Source organism: Apteryx rowi, unplaced genomic scaffold, assembly GCF_003343035.1.
Source record: "Apteryx rowi isolate R43461 unplaced genomic scaffold, aptRow1 scaffold_37, whole genome shotgun sequence".
Taxonomy (NCBI): Eukaryota; Metazoa; Chordata; class Aves; order Apterygiformes; family Apterygidae; genus Apteryx; species Apteryx rowi.
Genome location: NW_020450196.1, coordinates 2452239 through 2469238, shown reverse-complemented (window position 1 = coordinate 2469238; position 17000 = coordinate 2452239). Strand labels below are relative to the sequence as shown.

The window sequence follows — 17000 nt, the reverse complement described above, 5'->3', positions numbered from 1 at the left end:
GTATACCATTTTAAGGGTATGAAATTTTATGCTATACTTACTGTGCTGAAAACTACAAATTTAGCAACCAGCTCCATGGTGTTTCACTATTTCTAAGTACAATGTGCAATGAGAATTTTTGTTTTACTGCATTCCAGGAGAAAAGGGACTGGGCTCTTTTTCTGCCATTGTTCTTGTAACAGCAAGCAAAAAATCTCTCAAAGTCTAAAACCACAGGAAACTCAGCAGCTTTGGGGATTGAATATGGATGAAATCAACCAATTTTTTTGTGCAACTTCTCTTTGTTCCAAAAATCTTCTGTAAGAATTCACAGCATTAAATTTTGCTGACTCCATATAGTCATGAATCTTTGAAGACAGACTTGTTTTGTTTTTGTGTCTCTCTTAAATGGACTCAGAATAGTAATGTACTAACACATTAAATTAGAATTTCAATATAAATTATAAAGTTATCTCAGGTGCTATACAAGTGCTGTCATCTTTCAGGTTATTTATAAATCTGAAGTGTTGCCAGTATATTCTATTTTTTACCATATTCTGTTGCAGGAGAGACCAGAACAAACTAGGAATGAAAAAAATAAATAAATAAATAAAGACAGTGACACCACAGTCTCATTTCAAAGTGAAGTGTTAAATGAGTATTGAAGTCTTTTAGTCCACCCACCCTTATTCTTAGCAGGGAGCAAAGAGGAAAGCCACACTGGCGACCCTTTAGAATCATTTATCTTAAATGTCCAGTACAAAAGATGAAACAAAACCAAAACAAAATTACTTTTCACCAATTCCTCTTATGGTGTCTGCCTTCAGGTGTGCTGGTTCTCCAGAAAAGCTGACTAGATTCTGTTGTTTAATACTTTTATTTATCTATAGATAATTAAACCAATTGTTGCCCAGGAAAGACTTACATGATTAACCCTTTGCAAGGCTATGGAGAAGGCCCCATGTATCAAAGAGTGCCTGCAGCAAAAGCAATATCTTTATGCTTGGAAGTTCTAATTCTTAAAATATCTCACTCTTAAACTAAACAATATCTTAAAGTGTATTAAATTCTAGACATAGCCATGCTCTGCTGTTTTGGTATCAGAAGTTTCATTGGAATAATTTCTCTAAATATATCAGGAGAGAATTTTCATTCTCTTAGGTAAGATTTCTTCATGGAGTGGACAACATTCATGTGTCTTCTGAGACTTTCATCACTGTCTTGGTTGCCCTCTCCAGTAGGTTGCCTCCCTGGCCCTCCACAACTTCATACTCCAAGTCACTTACATGTCACAGACATTTTAGGAAAGTGCTTTTTATATTTTTAGCTGCTGTTAATGCAGTTTAGCAGCTGGAAAATAGAGGGAAGAGCCAACACTATGAGACCAGCCAGCTCTTTCTAGGCCATCAGCAAAGCTCTGGAAAGTATCAGTGGTTCACAGACTTCATTTTGGAAACTTTTGTCATAGAGACCTTAAGTTCATAGCTACAGTGTATTACATGTCAAGTTTTGGACTTGTTACTGTATAATAGCAACACTTTCATCAACATCATCTTGAATTAGAATCCTGAAGCACCTTCTTTTGATTAAAAAGAAAACCCCCAAACCTTCTAAATTTTCCTCATTTGTTCTCTTTGCAAGTCTTAAGATTGTTTTAAATAATAACTGTAAAGTATTAATCTTTAAATACTAAGTAATATCAGTTTAATGAGTATGAATAAACATATTTAATATAATACCATTAGCATACAGGCTGCTTCAGAAGCTTTTAGGAAATAAGTAACTTGACTTGGTGCAGCTTGCCTGTAGCTATATGGGAGATGCATCAATTTTTCTTCTTGCCTCCCTTTTCCATTAGTCATGCTGCCTGCAGTCTTGAGTTTGAGGCCTCCTTGCTCTTACCAGGGGAGCCATTTTGCAGGACAGTTCTTCATCCTGCCACTTAAATCTCTGCAGACAGGCAATCTCCTCCAGACTATGGGGGTTGGAGGGAGAGGAGATGTATATTCAGGGAATGGAGTTATTTCCCCTTTTCTCAAATGCAGCCCTAGAGGTGGACAAAAGCTTCTCAGCCTCCCCTTGCCTGACTTTCATCTACAGTATGATTATCTTGTAGTTCGTGGAGGGGCTGAAACATACTGTAGTTGTGCCAAAGGTAGCTTTAAACTGGCTCCATACTGATAGCCAAGTTACTACAGTGTCACACAGACTAGTTCAAGAAGTATACAGCCAAATTCTCAGGCAACTTTTGTAACAAAACTCACATAAATACTGGCCTACATGAGTCTGCCTTAGGTTTTGTTTTATTTTGTTTTTTGACAGTGAATATTTATTTTCCCTGTCAGAACGGATGGGTGGTCAATCTCCCACCACACACTCTTGGCTCCAGTAATGCTGCTACCTATCAGTTACAGAGAGATTTCCATCTACAAAGTTCTTTTCAAGCATTAAGAAAAATATTTGTGTGTTATCATCAGTAATACAGATGGTTTAATGAAGTCATACAGAGTTGCAGTATTCTGCTTAGTAATTCTTGTAATGTTTTGGTGGAAGGCGTCAGCCTTTCTTGTCACAGAACTCAAAATCCTTATTGTCCAATCAAACTAGTATTTCCATTCTTATTGTTCCTGAGTGCTTGGCATATATGATTTTTAATGCCATCTTTCTCTGTGTACCCCACACCTATAAATATACGTGTCCATTTAACTCTAAATAGCCTGCTGTCATATAAAGCATACATACACTTATCAATATATACTCTAAGGAGTATCTACCACTTGGGCAACATTGAGTGTTCTAAATGGTCCAAAGTTATAAATAAATCTACTTCAAATCTGCTCTGCTACCATAAGAGAGTAAATGAGCTTGTATACAGCTGGGAAAAAAGATGATATGTATATACTGCAACTACCTGGAAGACTTGAAAGGTCTAATTATATCTAAGTAAACCAAGAGAACCTCATAACAGCTATATTCTGTTGTAGAAGATATAGATGTGAATCTCTGCAGACAAAGAATTCTGCTATCTTTAGGGTCAAGATTTTGGAAGCTTTCTGAGATCAGGGATGAACAGGTTCTGCAAGCTTTTTGTGAAGGGGAAAGCTGCAGAATTCTCCTTAAACTTTAGGTAAGTCTGGATAAAGTTAAGCTGATCCATAAAATATTTGGCTGCAGGACCTGAATAGCCAAGCAGTCTGAAATRTGCCCTTTGGTGGTTTTACCACTGCTTTATACTACTCAGTTAACAAGACTGCAGCCTGAAGAGGCTGTAAACCCTTGCAATCTGAGAAAAAATACATGACAGACTGTGTAATGAGAACACCTGTGGAAGATCTGGCAAAGAGTCAGTGACTGACAGACTACGTGGTAGCAGCCCCAGCATGTGAAACTACACACTGACCAAATTCCCATCAGGGCCAGGCATGCATATTCTGGTTTGTCAACAACATCTAGCTACTTCTCGGGCAGTAACTACTCAAGGTTAGCACAGCTGAGGTAAGGAAATAGTACTAGTAGATTTAAGGGGCCCTTAGGATACAACGAATCGAGTCTTGTCTGGGCGTCCAACCTGTSCRTCTGACCCACGCCTCCAGCAGCCTCCYGTCAGTGACCCCTCCTCGCAGTTCCCGGGGCTCCCCGTGCAGTCTGTAGTGTAAGTCCTTTATTAAATCTATCCTGTTTAACCCCTCATAAACCTTGAGTGTCTCTCTCCACCGGTATCTGACCCTCTCTTGCCCACCTTGTGGTAACAGACTGCAAGGCCATTTAGTCTGGGGTTCCAACCTATTTAAAGGCCTTTTTTCATACTGCTAGTGTTGTTTAAATGGCTCTGGACAATATACTAGACTGCAGTCACCTCACACTTCTCTAATTGTTTTGCTTTTTTAATGGAATCTTCAAAATCCGTTGAAAGATTTCTAAACAAGAACTGATATTATCACCTGCATTAACAAAGCTGCCCTGACTGCACTGTACAGGTTTTAAGACCACCATGGATTATCATCTCCTCTAAACCTTTATATTGCACAGCAGCAGAATTTCACTCACATATCTTTGCTCACTTTATATCCATTAAAAGAAATCCCAAGTTGATGTAAACAGAGGATCTGTTGAGTCCAGACTACTGAGTGTGCAGTACTACAATCTGGCTAATCATCTTGGGCCCTGAGATATACTCATGTGCTCCAGGAGAAATTTCAGTAATCCCCAGACCCAAGCATCCTATCCAGACAGGACCCAAACATCCCAGCTTCATGGAGAGTTTGCAGATAACTTTCTAAACTTCACACAATGATTATACCTATCCTAAATCTGGAAAAAAATATGTGCTCTTGAGATAAGATAAAAGAAGCCTACCTTGGGGGGCAGGGCTCCAGGTTACAGGCCTTCAGTAGCTGTGGAGGACGGCGACTGCTTACACACAGCATCTCGTCTGCAGTGTCTCTGGTTTGTTTGTTCAGGCAGGTCACCACAGCCTCCTGGACACCTGCACACAGCAATACACAGTCAGGAGCCAGCTTACAATACTTACAGAGGCAGCGCAGGGTAGACAAGGTGCCAGCACGGATCCAGCTGGGCTGCTGTGGGGATTGCTGCACATCAGAAAGCTCAGGGTTGCCAGTTCAGACATTGCAACCAAGGTTGCAGGTAGGGAAGAGGCTATTTCCCAAATGGTAATGAGATGCTTGCCATTTACATCCAAGTGCTCCACATGATGTTCTCTGAGGTCTCTGAGGATTCCCTGGCACACCTTTTCTGACTGACTAGAGAAAAATCTTAGCTCCTTCCTTCCCCTCTGTTTGAAAAAAACAAAACAAAGAAAATAAAATCCAAAACAGCCTCTATCTGAAATTCCTGTAGTTTCCCAGCCACAGTCATACATTCCTCACTGCACCTTTTGTATCTTGTGTCTGACTTCCCAGGCACCTGGGGAATGGCCCGATCAAATTACTGTGCTGGAGGCTGGGCTTCTACCTGTCTTGCTCTCAGTATCAGCAGCTATCTCAGTTAGGGTGAAAAGTCCCTAGGTTCATTCACCATCTACTTTTTATTCTCAGAAAAAGGTCACTTAAAAATACTAGTGTYCTCTAGTCACTGATCCTTTTGCTATGAATGCAGCCAGGCTGTTTATTTGTCAGCCAAGTGGGCTAGGGTGTGAAGATGGCCTTGACATGGGCATGTTATATTTTAAGCAATGGTGTGACTGCTCTAAGTGCAAAAGAAAAGTAAAACAAGGTCATACAATTCACCTGCTCTCAACTGATCTCCTGCATCCACAGACCAGCAAAACTGCAGGGTATATCTGAGAGCTGGAATAGAACAGGGGTAGCTGCTGGGAGYAAGTGAGAAGTTGGAAGATTTGGTGATTATGCTAAACTTAGGAAATGCTTGGTGACACCAAATTTCTCCTGCACTCTTAGGCATGCCAATTACTTATCTCATACTTCCTATATGTAAAATAGGACTACTACAGTCTTTTGGATCAGGGGGTTAGAAAGCCAGAAGATCAGACATTGCAACACCATACACCCTACGTGTGTGGTGGATCTCCCTTATCCCCAGGAGGTCCGAGGATACTAATTTGTCTGAACTGCCTAAAAATCTACAGTGCTTCAAGCAAAGTGGAAGTGTGCTCTTTACATTCATTCTGACTTTCTGAGGTAGGAGAAGACTAGCTGAACTCATAACAATTACATCATCCACTTAAAACCAAGAATTAGTTTTCCAAAATATCTCCCAGTCTTTTGAGGACACCAATGTTTACATATGTGTGTGTGTGTATATATATATATATATTTTATATATATATATATATACACACACACACACATACATATGAAGTGTTGGAAAAGCTTGAACAGCTCCAAGAGCAATATAATAGAACTGTCAATACCTTTTGCTGTTTCTGAAGCCAGAGTGCATGCCATTAGGCAAACAATGATATCATATTATTTTATGGGATTGAAGTGCTGCAACTCATTATAGCTCCAATACTATAGCTTGTCTAATAGCTCAGACCTCTGTATTCCTCAAATTATTCATGGACCCATTCCCTCATTCCCCTACAGGCTGAGGAGAGCCTCACAAGAAAATGGCATGCTGAGCAATTTATTGGCTCCTTTGCAGTTGTACAAGCTTGTGCAGGGCATGCCTGAACATAGGCACTATCTCCAATATATTTAGGTGCTGAGGAGAAGGAGAAAGAAATTTGAAATTTATTGGATATGGACATTGATGTGGAAATTACCAAAGTCCTTGGAGTCAGCCAATATAGCTGTGGTTTTCCATACTTTTAAGCCATTTTGATATTCAAATAACCCCCCAAGATACTTTTTGAAAAATTTAAAAAGGATAGCCCACTGAAAGAATAAAATAAGTGCCAGTGACTCTTTTCTAGGAAAGGAAACCAAAGAAATATCTCCACATAAACACCATGTTCTCTGCCTCTTCATGTTCAATATTTTCCAACTCAGTCAGTTTTCTGTTTGATATGTTATCCTGTGCTATATGGCAAACAGAGGAATACGGATTCCCCTAGGACAGACTGCTCCTGGCTGCTGAATAGAGATGGTTCTCTAACTGATGGGATATGGCACTATGTTGAAGATATTGTCTCTACTTTGCAGTGATCACCAGTACAGGCCTAACTGCAAGATCAGAGTGATGATCACAGGGGAAAAGGGCTACTAATCCAGAGGTATGGAAAAATGGTAAAGTTATTTTATCAAACTCTGTGGAATGAAACCCCTGAGTCCTACTGCATGCTGGTGACATCGTTCGATTTGTTAGGGATAAGACTAACTCACCAGCTTGACAGTGTTATTTTTCTTTTCAGATCCAAATTTTTTAAGTCAAGTGTACTTCCACAGCTTCAATTCCTCCTCTCCTAAGTGTGTCACAAATGAGCTGCTGACTAGTGATTAACAATTACCTCCCCTCCTCCCAGCACTTTCACATTGCATGCTTCAGAGCTGACTATCCAAAAGTGATTGACTGAGAGTTCTTGAATACAACCTCTTCTCCACTTCTCAGAGACTTATGGTTTTCTTTAGCTCATAGAGCCAAGCTCTGATACTACTGCTCTTGACCTTTAAGTATTTGACCTGCCCCAAACCTCCCAGTGTGTTCATTCCCCATGCTTACTCATGACATCTAAATGATCTCAAATGAGATTGCCCATAATTTTAATCTATTCTACCAGCATTCTGCTTTGCATTATAATTCCCTTTAAGTGATTCTTATAATTTAAAGAGACCAGTACAGCCTGTAATCCKGTCTGACAGTATGGGTATTCTAATAAAAGATACCAGGATGCATTTAACTAGTCCATGGTTGCTAGATTGCCTATTGACAGAGGTGAATCCTCCAATAGCTTGTGCCAGGGTCTAAAACAACTGGCTTGCTCCAGCAGCAAACAAGAGTGCTCAAAATCATTTTCTTCAGCTTCTGCTTGACCTGAATAATCTTGCAGTGGGTGTGTCTCAACACACTGATAATATCTTTACTTCTGTTTTTGATAGGTCAACGYAGCAAGCTTTATATCAATGGATGGGTCACTGAATATTTACATCATCTAAAGACTTTCTAATATCTGTCAGAAACTTCACAGTACAGACATGATTAAAAAAAGGAGACATTTCTCCAGTAACTGAATTCTAAGCTCTATTTACTGCACAATATTATCAGAACAAAAAGTTTTAGAATTGCTTTCCCTAAAAAAAGAAATCAATTCTCAATGGGAAATTATAATACAAAAGAGTGCAAGGGTGGAACAGGAATCTAAGCAGTTTAAGTTCACTTTCAAAATACCATCAAATGAGATTTTCTGTGTTTATATCTACCAGAATAGAGTAATTGTTACATGATATTTGATGACAGCTCTGGGAAATGCAGGCACTAACAGCAGACTGAATGACTAACTAATTCCTTCTGGTTGCTACTTCTAGGAGGTGAAAGATTACTTCTGCATCTATACAATTTCTTCTCTTGAGACTACAAAAACAATAAAATTAGTTTGACCTGTCTTACACCTATGGTTACAAAAATATCTGACTTAGCATCTAATAATCTAGAAGATTTGGAGTTGATGTCAGGCACAGAAATCTTGGCAACAATTTTTGCTGACAACAGAAAAAAGATTAAATTTATAAAGCAAAATATATCTGTCCTATCAGAAAATCTATGTGAGTTATATTTGAAGAATATACACACAGTCACTCTAGTCACAGCAATGACTTCATTTCAAGAGGCTATTTATAGAAGCAATTCAGGTTTCAGTATTCACAGTGCAAACATGACAAGCATGACAAGTCATCATTGCTCACCATCAAATTCAATATATGACAGATACTCCTATAAAGTCAGTGTTTGTCACCACTTAGCATACATTAGTACTGTGTTTTCTTATGTAGAAAATGAAGCAATTGTGGTAATGGTCCGACTCTGACAACTGTATGTGAACTGCTCTAAATACTGAATACCATCCAGCAAGACAGAAGTAAGCTATGAAAACCTTTGCATCATTTTCTGTTAATTGTATTTAAGTTTGTAACTGATTACTGGTAAGTCTATACAGACGAAACTATTAAACATTCATAAATCACTGTGAGGTTTCCAGTTCTACAGTAACTACTCTGTATTTATATATAATAACCCTTTTTTTAAAGAGCCTGAAACTTGTCGTGTAAAGAGACAGCAGCTGCAGAAGTCTAAAGTTTAAAAATACTTGAGTGGGCACATTTCTTAGAACCAGCTAGACAAAATGATGGGAAAAAATGGATATCAGAGAATGGTGCATTAATATTCCATTATGTGGAACCTATAGCCTTGAATAACTTTGAGAAACTGCCAAGCCTGCTAGCTTCAGGCAATCATATGATTAGTGCTTTTTTACCATATGCTTTCTTTTGCTTTAGGATCCAGGCTAATATCAGGTAGTGATATTAGCTAGGGAACCAGCTGAGCCCTTAGGATTTCACTAAGCAAATGCAGCAGCAATGGCAGGACCATTTGCTTCCACATGTTTATGCTTATCGAGTGTACATCAAGAGATAAAAACTAAAAGTAACACCTCACTCTAGTCTGCATCACAAGACCACTTTAAGGTTCACTTTTTTGTGTGAGTGCGTATCTGAGTGATCAGCTGATACATGGAAACAGTACTATGAGATTCAYTGATCCTTCATGGCTAACAGTCTGAGCATGGAGATTGAAAGCCCTGGGCCAAAATAGGAAATGCACACAGTGATTTTTAGAGTTTTCATTAATACCTTTTCAAATAGATGTAGCAAAGCAGCATTTCCAAGAGTGTTCACTGCAAAACACGCACTTAACAGGGAAAGCAAATCCAGCACAAAAACATTTTGCACTTACCTCCTCCACAGGACTCTGAACACTGTGTAAAGCCCTCATATTCCCAGTCATAGAGCTCGTCAAATTCCTGCAAGCTGCCATACAGCAGGTCAGTTTCCTCTGGGTTATACTCAGTTGCTTCCCCACTGCAGGGACCACTGTAACAGGCTTGCTGAGACACAGGTTTGGGGCCTTCACATTCATCAATGGGCAAGTCAGCCACAGACTGAGAGAAAGACAGGAGCACCTGACATTTCACAAGCCGCATCTGGCTGCCCACTCCACAGGTGACACTACAGGCAGACCAAGCCTCAGGAATAAACCTGTGAGAGGAAGAGCAAGAGCAAGGTAAGTTACATCCTTAAACAACTGGGCAAGCAAAAGCAGTATAGTCCGGTCCAAGGGTTACAAGCCAAAATTTCATTTAATGAGTAACAAATGCTTCACCTCAACATACTGCTATTAYGAAATACTCACGAAAGCCATGACATCTTATTGCCAAGCCAATGGCAACAGTGGATGGGCTCTCAAGTACTCATGTGGAGTATATATTTATATCCATGAAGGATCATGTATACTTAGAATGCCTAACTTGATCTCAAAAGCTCTCAAAGATACAAAAGCAGAGTATCCTGCAAATTCCCAATAAGCATCATGATCCTGCTAGTTACTTATTTCTAGCATCTAATCTAATTCATCTTGGCCTAATAGATATCATGGGTTTGCTATTAATAAGTACTGAAGAGACTGTTGTTATCAACTAGTTGCAATATCCTAGGACAAATAATTTCAGCCATTGTTCCTGTATTGCAGTAACTATCTGTAAGTCTTCATCTGAAGCCATATAAAGATAAAGAACATGCAATTCCTGCAGCTCTTTGTTCTAACACATTTCATTTCCCTCCCCATTAAAAACACGGTGTTCCATTTCTATTCTGGGTTTTCTCTTTTAAAATTCTGGTTGTTGCTTTTGTCTCTCAGATTAGGAGCTCTTATATACCCAATTTTTTTGCCTGTGAAGGTCCTTATACTCTTTAATCAAATCACCTTGCAACTCTCCTTATGATAAGCAAACAGACTGAGTTCCAAGTCTCTTGGTGCTGAGTATTTTCCTCGACAGTATAATAATATCCGCATTTTTCTGCATTGTTACCACTTTTTCAACATCTTAAAACTACAGTACTGGAAACTGCCTAGAATTTTACAAAAGTAATATCAAACAGATGGGTCACATTCAGGTCCATGCCACTTTATTACCCACTTTTTTAAACTTACCACACCTCATATTGAGGAGCTCATGGGGAGCTCATGAGGTTCATGGGGAGCTCATGTTGATGCATGATGTTTCCTAAATCTTTTGCAAAACAGTGCTTCCAGGTACTCCATGACCTGCATTATTAGTACCTAGATGCCTGATGGTGGTGGTACTAAAACACAGCAGTAATGAATCCATGTTACAGACTGGTCCAGATCAGACTGTCTTGTCTTCATTATTAGCCATTCTGCCAAACTTTCTACCATGGGCAAATTCTACAGGCAGTGATTGTATAGGTAYTTCAAGGGCAAAACCATAAAAGTGAATAGTTAGGTCTGGCACAGGTCTCTCAAGAGCCTCACAGGGAACTATCCTTATTAATAAAGTTTTTCCATTAATAGTAAGTGTTTCGGATCTGTTAGCCACTTCAAACTGAATGATTTTTTTACTGGCATTTTGCAGTGCTAATTTGGTAACAGAATGTTTTTTGTGACGGAGTCAACTGCTTGAGATAAATTTAGGTGTTTCAGCTCCAAAGCATTTGCATTAGCTAAGTTTGTCATGTAAACCAGAGTTTACAATACCTATTTTTGATTAAAATATTGTGGATATCACTAGAACTATCTCCCTCCCTTTGGTTTTCATTTAGATAGGCTGTACTAGAGTTTCACTACTTTGCTTGGGACTGAGGKCAATACACACATCTGTCTCTTTTACGGACTAGGGTTACTCATAGTTATAGGAAACTGATGCACAGTTCTCACCTTACAAATACCATGCACAGTCTGATAGGAAGAAAAAGAAAATTCTGTTTTAGGGTTAGCATTTTTGAAAGTGTTTTTAAGCACTTCCTTTTTAATCCACTGCCTTTGTCTAGGTGACATAAGGGCTTTTCCATCATTTTGAGGGAAAAAGAAGTCCAAAACCAAGCAAGAAAACCTGTCGTACCTCCCCACCCCCACACCAAAATGTACATGCCCTGATCCCTGACCAGAGCAGCACGGTCTGCTAGAGCAGGCACTATGCATTTCTTTACCCACAAAAGGTCTGTCATCTTGTTATATACTTGGTATCTACTGCTACACAGGMAGTAACAGAATGGAAAGCAATGGATTGTATATGTTATTGGAAAATTTGAAACTCTTCATAATGCTGCTACAAAGTCCACAGATTTCTCTCTGAAGCCTTGGAGAAACTGATGATGCAAAGTGATTCCATTTCCCTACTCTGAAACATCTTATCTTACTAATGCAAATAAAAAATTCAGTCATCTTTCAAATTAGATATCTTTCATTTTGAAAGGGTTATAGTCTTTGAATGTACAGGTTGGCCACTCATTTTCTGTAAGACTGTGCTACTGCTGTAATACTATTTTGATACAGAAAACTTCCTGTCACAGATTGAAGAGTCCGTGTCAACCACAGTGGCTTAGAATTTTGATGGTTTAAATGGATAGCTTCTTGAGCTGACAAACTAAAAAGTAGATACCCTAGTCAGGTTATAAAAAGAGACATTGGATATGTTCATCAGACATTGTATTCCTCCTATTTTTCAACATCATGAGTTGTGTGTAACTTCATTTTGTTGAAAAGCTGCTGTATTCCAGACCAAAGGGGATTATATTTTCCCAGTGATTAAATCTGCTCATATAGAAAAACACAGAAACTTTACATACACACAATATTTACACATGATGTATATCACACATACAAACACAAAGGAACAAAAGAGAGAGGGAGCGAAAAAGAAGTTAAAACATTAATAAAGCAGACTGGATTCTTTTTGAAATAAGAGTTGATCTATAAATACCACATATTATTATTATATTATTTCACCCTAGTCAGCAACTCATAATGAAAACATTGGAATACCTTCAGGAAATTATATTTTATTCAGCTTTCTAGGCCCAAGTTCTACATTTTAAGTGATAAATTTGGAAGGGTAATTTAATTCTAATATAACTGTTGGCTGCTAAAACACACAGGGAACTGGTAGAGTTAATGGAGTTAAGAGCAGAAAAAAAGAAGAAAAAAAGAAAAAACAATAAGAAAAACCAAACAAAATCTCCATATAGCAGTGCCATTAGAAACTGAACATTTATATAATGTGAATGCATAATATAAATATACACCAGTTCTGAATTTTCCATCATCCTAAAAACAGGAAATTACAAAGGCTTTCAAATATCTTTGTGTGGTCATTAATTGCAAATTTTGCCAAATGGCTAGCATGAAATAAAGTATGGTAATAATAAATAGTCAATTCCATGGGTTTAAAGTTAGTTATTCCACATATAATGTATCTTGAGCTACATGGCATTGTGCTTTTCTATATGTTAACAACTGAGTCTTCTTTGAAGACAGAAGTGGTGGAGAGAAGTAGATACTTTAGAAAATAGGAAATTATGGAGTTGTTTCAGATGGCATTGCATGGTGTTTAATAAAATACTGCTTTTATAGTAATCCCTGTAATAACAACCATAATCAATAAGACAAAGGCATTACTAGTTGTAGTAATGTTGCAGCAGTAGCTGTGTGTCAGAGCCCAATCATGCTAGTCAAAATACAAAAAAGATGACTCCTGCCTCAAACAGATTACACAAATATTTTAAAGCTCTAAGTCTACTTCTCAGTGATTAGCATGTTACTACTGCATCAAAGGTAACCTTATTTTGTTCCTCTGCATAGCAAAAATGACTGCGCTTACTCCTCCAACAAAAAATACAGACAGTTAAGTGTGTTCTGAAAGCTCTGCTGAATATTTTAAAGAGGGCTCTTTTGCTCTCATTTTAAAGAGACCACTACTAAGTGCAGAAGTGAAAACCAGAAGGAGGGAAGATCATGACCTTGCTCTGTTATGACTGACCTAACAGTGCCTGCTGCTACTGAGCTGTTGGAGCACTGTGGATATCATGGAGCCCAGCTGGGGGAAGACAGAAAGGTGACTCTGCCTGTCACCCCCACTGGGCATCTCTGTAGGCAGCAGCACTGACACGTGGGGAAAAGAAAAGTGTTGGGATGGTCATAGTAGTTTCCTTGACTCGTTGGCACTTATTGTGATGGACCAGCAACCTTTTCCTATTACAGGACACCCTTGCAAAATAGAGAGTACAGAATTTAAAAGAGGCATGGTATTTTTCAGTAGCATTTGTTGGCTGTTGCTGTTTGACAAAGTACGCAAGTACACACACTTGCCCAGTTCAATTTTGTGAGGACAATTCACATATGTAGATACTAGTATCCACATTTGCACATGAGAACACCTCTTTCTTTTTCAAATAACAGTTTCTCTAATATTTTGTAAACTRCCTCTGCTTAAATTATACAAAGGGAATGCAATTAAAAATCCAGCTCTTGYAGCCTGAAATGTGCAGTGCAATGATCACTTATAAAAGCAACCCAAATGATGTTAAAATTTAAACTGTGAACAGTGATGACAATGGCAGTACTTAGTCTTAGGATTACAATAATTTGCCCTTCGAACTCTGGACACAGCTGAGGATTGCTGTCTATTCTACTCCAYGAAGCAATATAAAGGTAACTGCAAAAGACAGAAGAAGAGAAACACAAAGATTCAAGACTCAATAATAGGAGACCTTCCATCGACTCCAGTGGGTTCAGAACAGGATGCATACAGAGCCCTGCTGAGTTCTATGAAGATCTCCAGAATCCTTTATGTACATTCCCACAAACTCAGTCTAGGACTTGGGTTCCTGCAGTGCACCTTATGAAAAAAAACAACAGTGTATGCAGACTGATATAATTCAGTTATCAGTCTGTTAGAGAAAAATAACTTGTTTCTGCACTACAACTAAATTATATGTTGTCTTTTCTTTTTATTGCTTAATATTATTTTTTAAATCCATCATTGGGTAAATCCATGGTTCGGCCAAAGCCTCAGGTTCTAAGAACCACACATACTGGTAAGAGCTGATGTTCAGAGACACAGACACCCCAATATTAAGGCATCTACAGATAGATACTACTGGGGAAACAATGTGTTAAATTGCTTGTCCTCAGAAATTTTCTGAGATAGAACTGGGAACTGAACTCATATCTCCAGCCTCCTCATCCTGAGCTGAAATACAAGCCCTCCTTCCTCTCCAGGAGAGGCCACCATTCTCCTGGATTTAGTATGAGGATAACACCACAGGATGTTCACACACAGAACTGGATAGTTTCTGGTGCCGTCATTCAGAGAAGTGAAACAGAGGTCATGACYACTTGTCAATAAAATCTCAAGTCTCCTTCTGTACAAGTAATGGCACCAAAGCCAGCTGCATAGGTCCAGTTATAATCTGAATGATTACAATCTGTCCCTTTAGAGTTTCCTTTTAATTTCGTTTGAATATGACCTTTTCCTTTATCCTTGCATCAAACCATTCTGTACTGTTGGTTCTCTCCTTTAGTTCATTGTTGGTTTTCTCCCCAGGGAAAGATAAACTGATTCTGTCCTACATAGACAGTACATATAAATCCTAAGTAGTGACAACTCTCTAAAGGGATTCTCTGAATGAAAAGATAGAAATTATTACCTAATGTTAGGCTGCCACACTTTCAATCTTCCCTGTGACTGACCACACTGATATTCTCATTGTATGCAATTAGAGCTTGATATGGAAAAATAAAACATCTGTAGGCAGTTTTAAAATCACTTTTTAACCTATGAATTAGGTACAAAGATCAATATGGAAATTATTTATCAGACAAAAGACAATGAATTGCCTTACACAACTTTGGAAACACAAATAATTACTGAAAAGTAAGAAACAGATATTGAGTGACTGACACACTGGCCTCTCTGTCCATATCCAGTTCCCTGAGGGCGCCATTCCCACTGACGCATGTCAGGAATTTCCTTTTGTTTCTTCCGGAATCATCCCCATCACTAATATGGTGCCATCTGGCATCCAGATATTGTTTGCCTTCTTTTTTTTCCTTATTTTATGGCTAGCATCAAGGTTATTTATGGCAATATCTTAAAAGCCGGGCATGGTGTTAATGTACAAAAGCATTTTTTGAGAGCTGGAGACAGAAATCTTTTAAACACCACCCATAAAACCTATTTCATTATACATAGAAAAGCCTCATGCCTTTCTAATCATGACTGCTGCTCCTTCTRACTCTTGCTGTCACACTGTGCTGGTGTAATGGTCTCCAGTGAAAGAGGTCAGAYAGAAAGATATTGTGGCTCTTCCCTTATAACATATTTCTAAGGAGTGSAGAATGGTCTTTTCAGAGATGGATCACAATAGCAGCACAATACATATAACAACAACAAGGACTTCTCATCTTGCACCTTTGTCCTGCCAAAGATCATAATGTTTTTTTCTAACCAAAAGTATTTCATAACATCCCATAACATCTCCCATAACATCCTCATAGACAAGCTCAGGAAGTGTGGGCTGGATGAGTGGACAGTGAGGTGGATTGAGAACTGGCTGAATGGCAGAGCTCAGAGGGTGTGATCAGCGGAGCAGAGTCTAGTTGGAGGCCTGTAGCTAGCAGCGTCCCCCTGGGGTCAGTGCTGGGTCCAGTCTTGTTTAACTTCTTCATCAATGACCTGGATGAAGGGACAGAGTGCACCCTCAGCAAGTTTGCTGACGATACAAAACTGGGAGGAGTGGCCGATACGCCAGAGGGCTGTGCTGCCATTCAGAGAGACCTGGACAGGCTGGAGAGGTGGGCGGAGAGGAACCTCATGAAGTTCAACAAAGGGAAGTGCAGGGTCCTGCACCTAGGGAGGAATAACCCCATGCACCAGGACAGGTTGGGGGTGGACCTGCTGGAAAGCAGCTCTGCCGAGAAGGACCTGGGAGTGCTGGTGGACACCAAGTTAAGCATGAGGCAGCAATGYGCCCTTGTGGCCAAGAAGGCCAATGGTATCCTGGGGTGCATCAGGAAGAGTGCTGCCAGCAGGTCGAGGGAGGTGATTCTCCCCCTCTACTCAGCCCTGSTGAGGCCACATCTGGAGTACTGCGTCCAGTTCTGGGCTCCCCAGTACAGGAGGGATGTGGCACTGCTGGAGCAAGTCCAGCGAAGGGCYACAAAGATGATTAGGGGACTGGAGCATCTCTCTTATGAGGAAAGGCTGAGAGAGCTGGGCCTGTTTAGCCTGGAGAAGAGAAGGCTGAGAGGAGATCTTATCAACGTGTACAAGTATCTGAAGGGAGGGTGTCGAGAGGATGGGACCAGACTCTTTTCAGTGGTGCCGAGCGACAGGACGCGAGGCAACGGGCACAAACTGAAACACAGACGCTTCCATCTGAACATGAGGAAAAACTTTTTCACTGTGAGGGTGACAGAGCACTGGAACAGGTTGCCCCGAGAGGTTGCGGAGTCTCCTTCTCTGGAGATATTCAAAAGCCGCCTGGATGCGATCCTGTGCAATGTGCTCTAGGTGACCCTGCTTGAGC

The 17000-nt window shown here is 39.6% G+C and overlaps 1 protein-coding gene across 1 annotated transcript in view; it reads right to left on the bottom strand.

Moving 5' to 3' along the window:
• Positions 1–17000, bottom strand: part of ADAMTSL1 (ADAMTS like 1) — a 202462-nt gene that overhangs the window by 77293 nt on the left and 108169 nt on the right. The window contains exons 14-16 of the mRNA XM_026073568.1: positions 11350–11370; positions 9352–9653; positions 4336–4465 (exon numbers count right to left, since the gene is read on the bottom strand). Of these exons, the coding sequence (XP_025929353.1) occupies positions 4336–4465; positions 9352–9653; positions 11350–11370 (453 nt within the window). The remainder of the gene's footprint in view (positions 1–4335; positions 4466–9351; positions 9654–11349; positions 11371–17000) is intronic.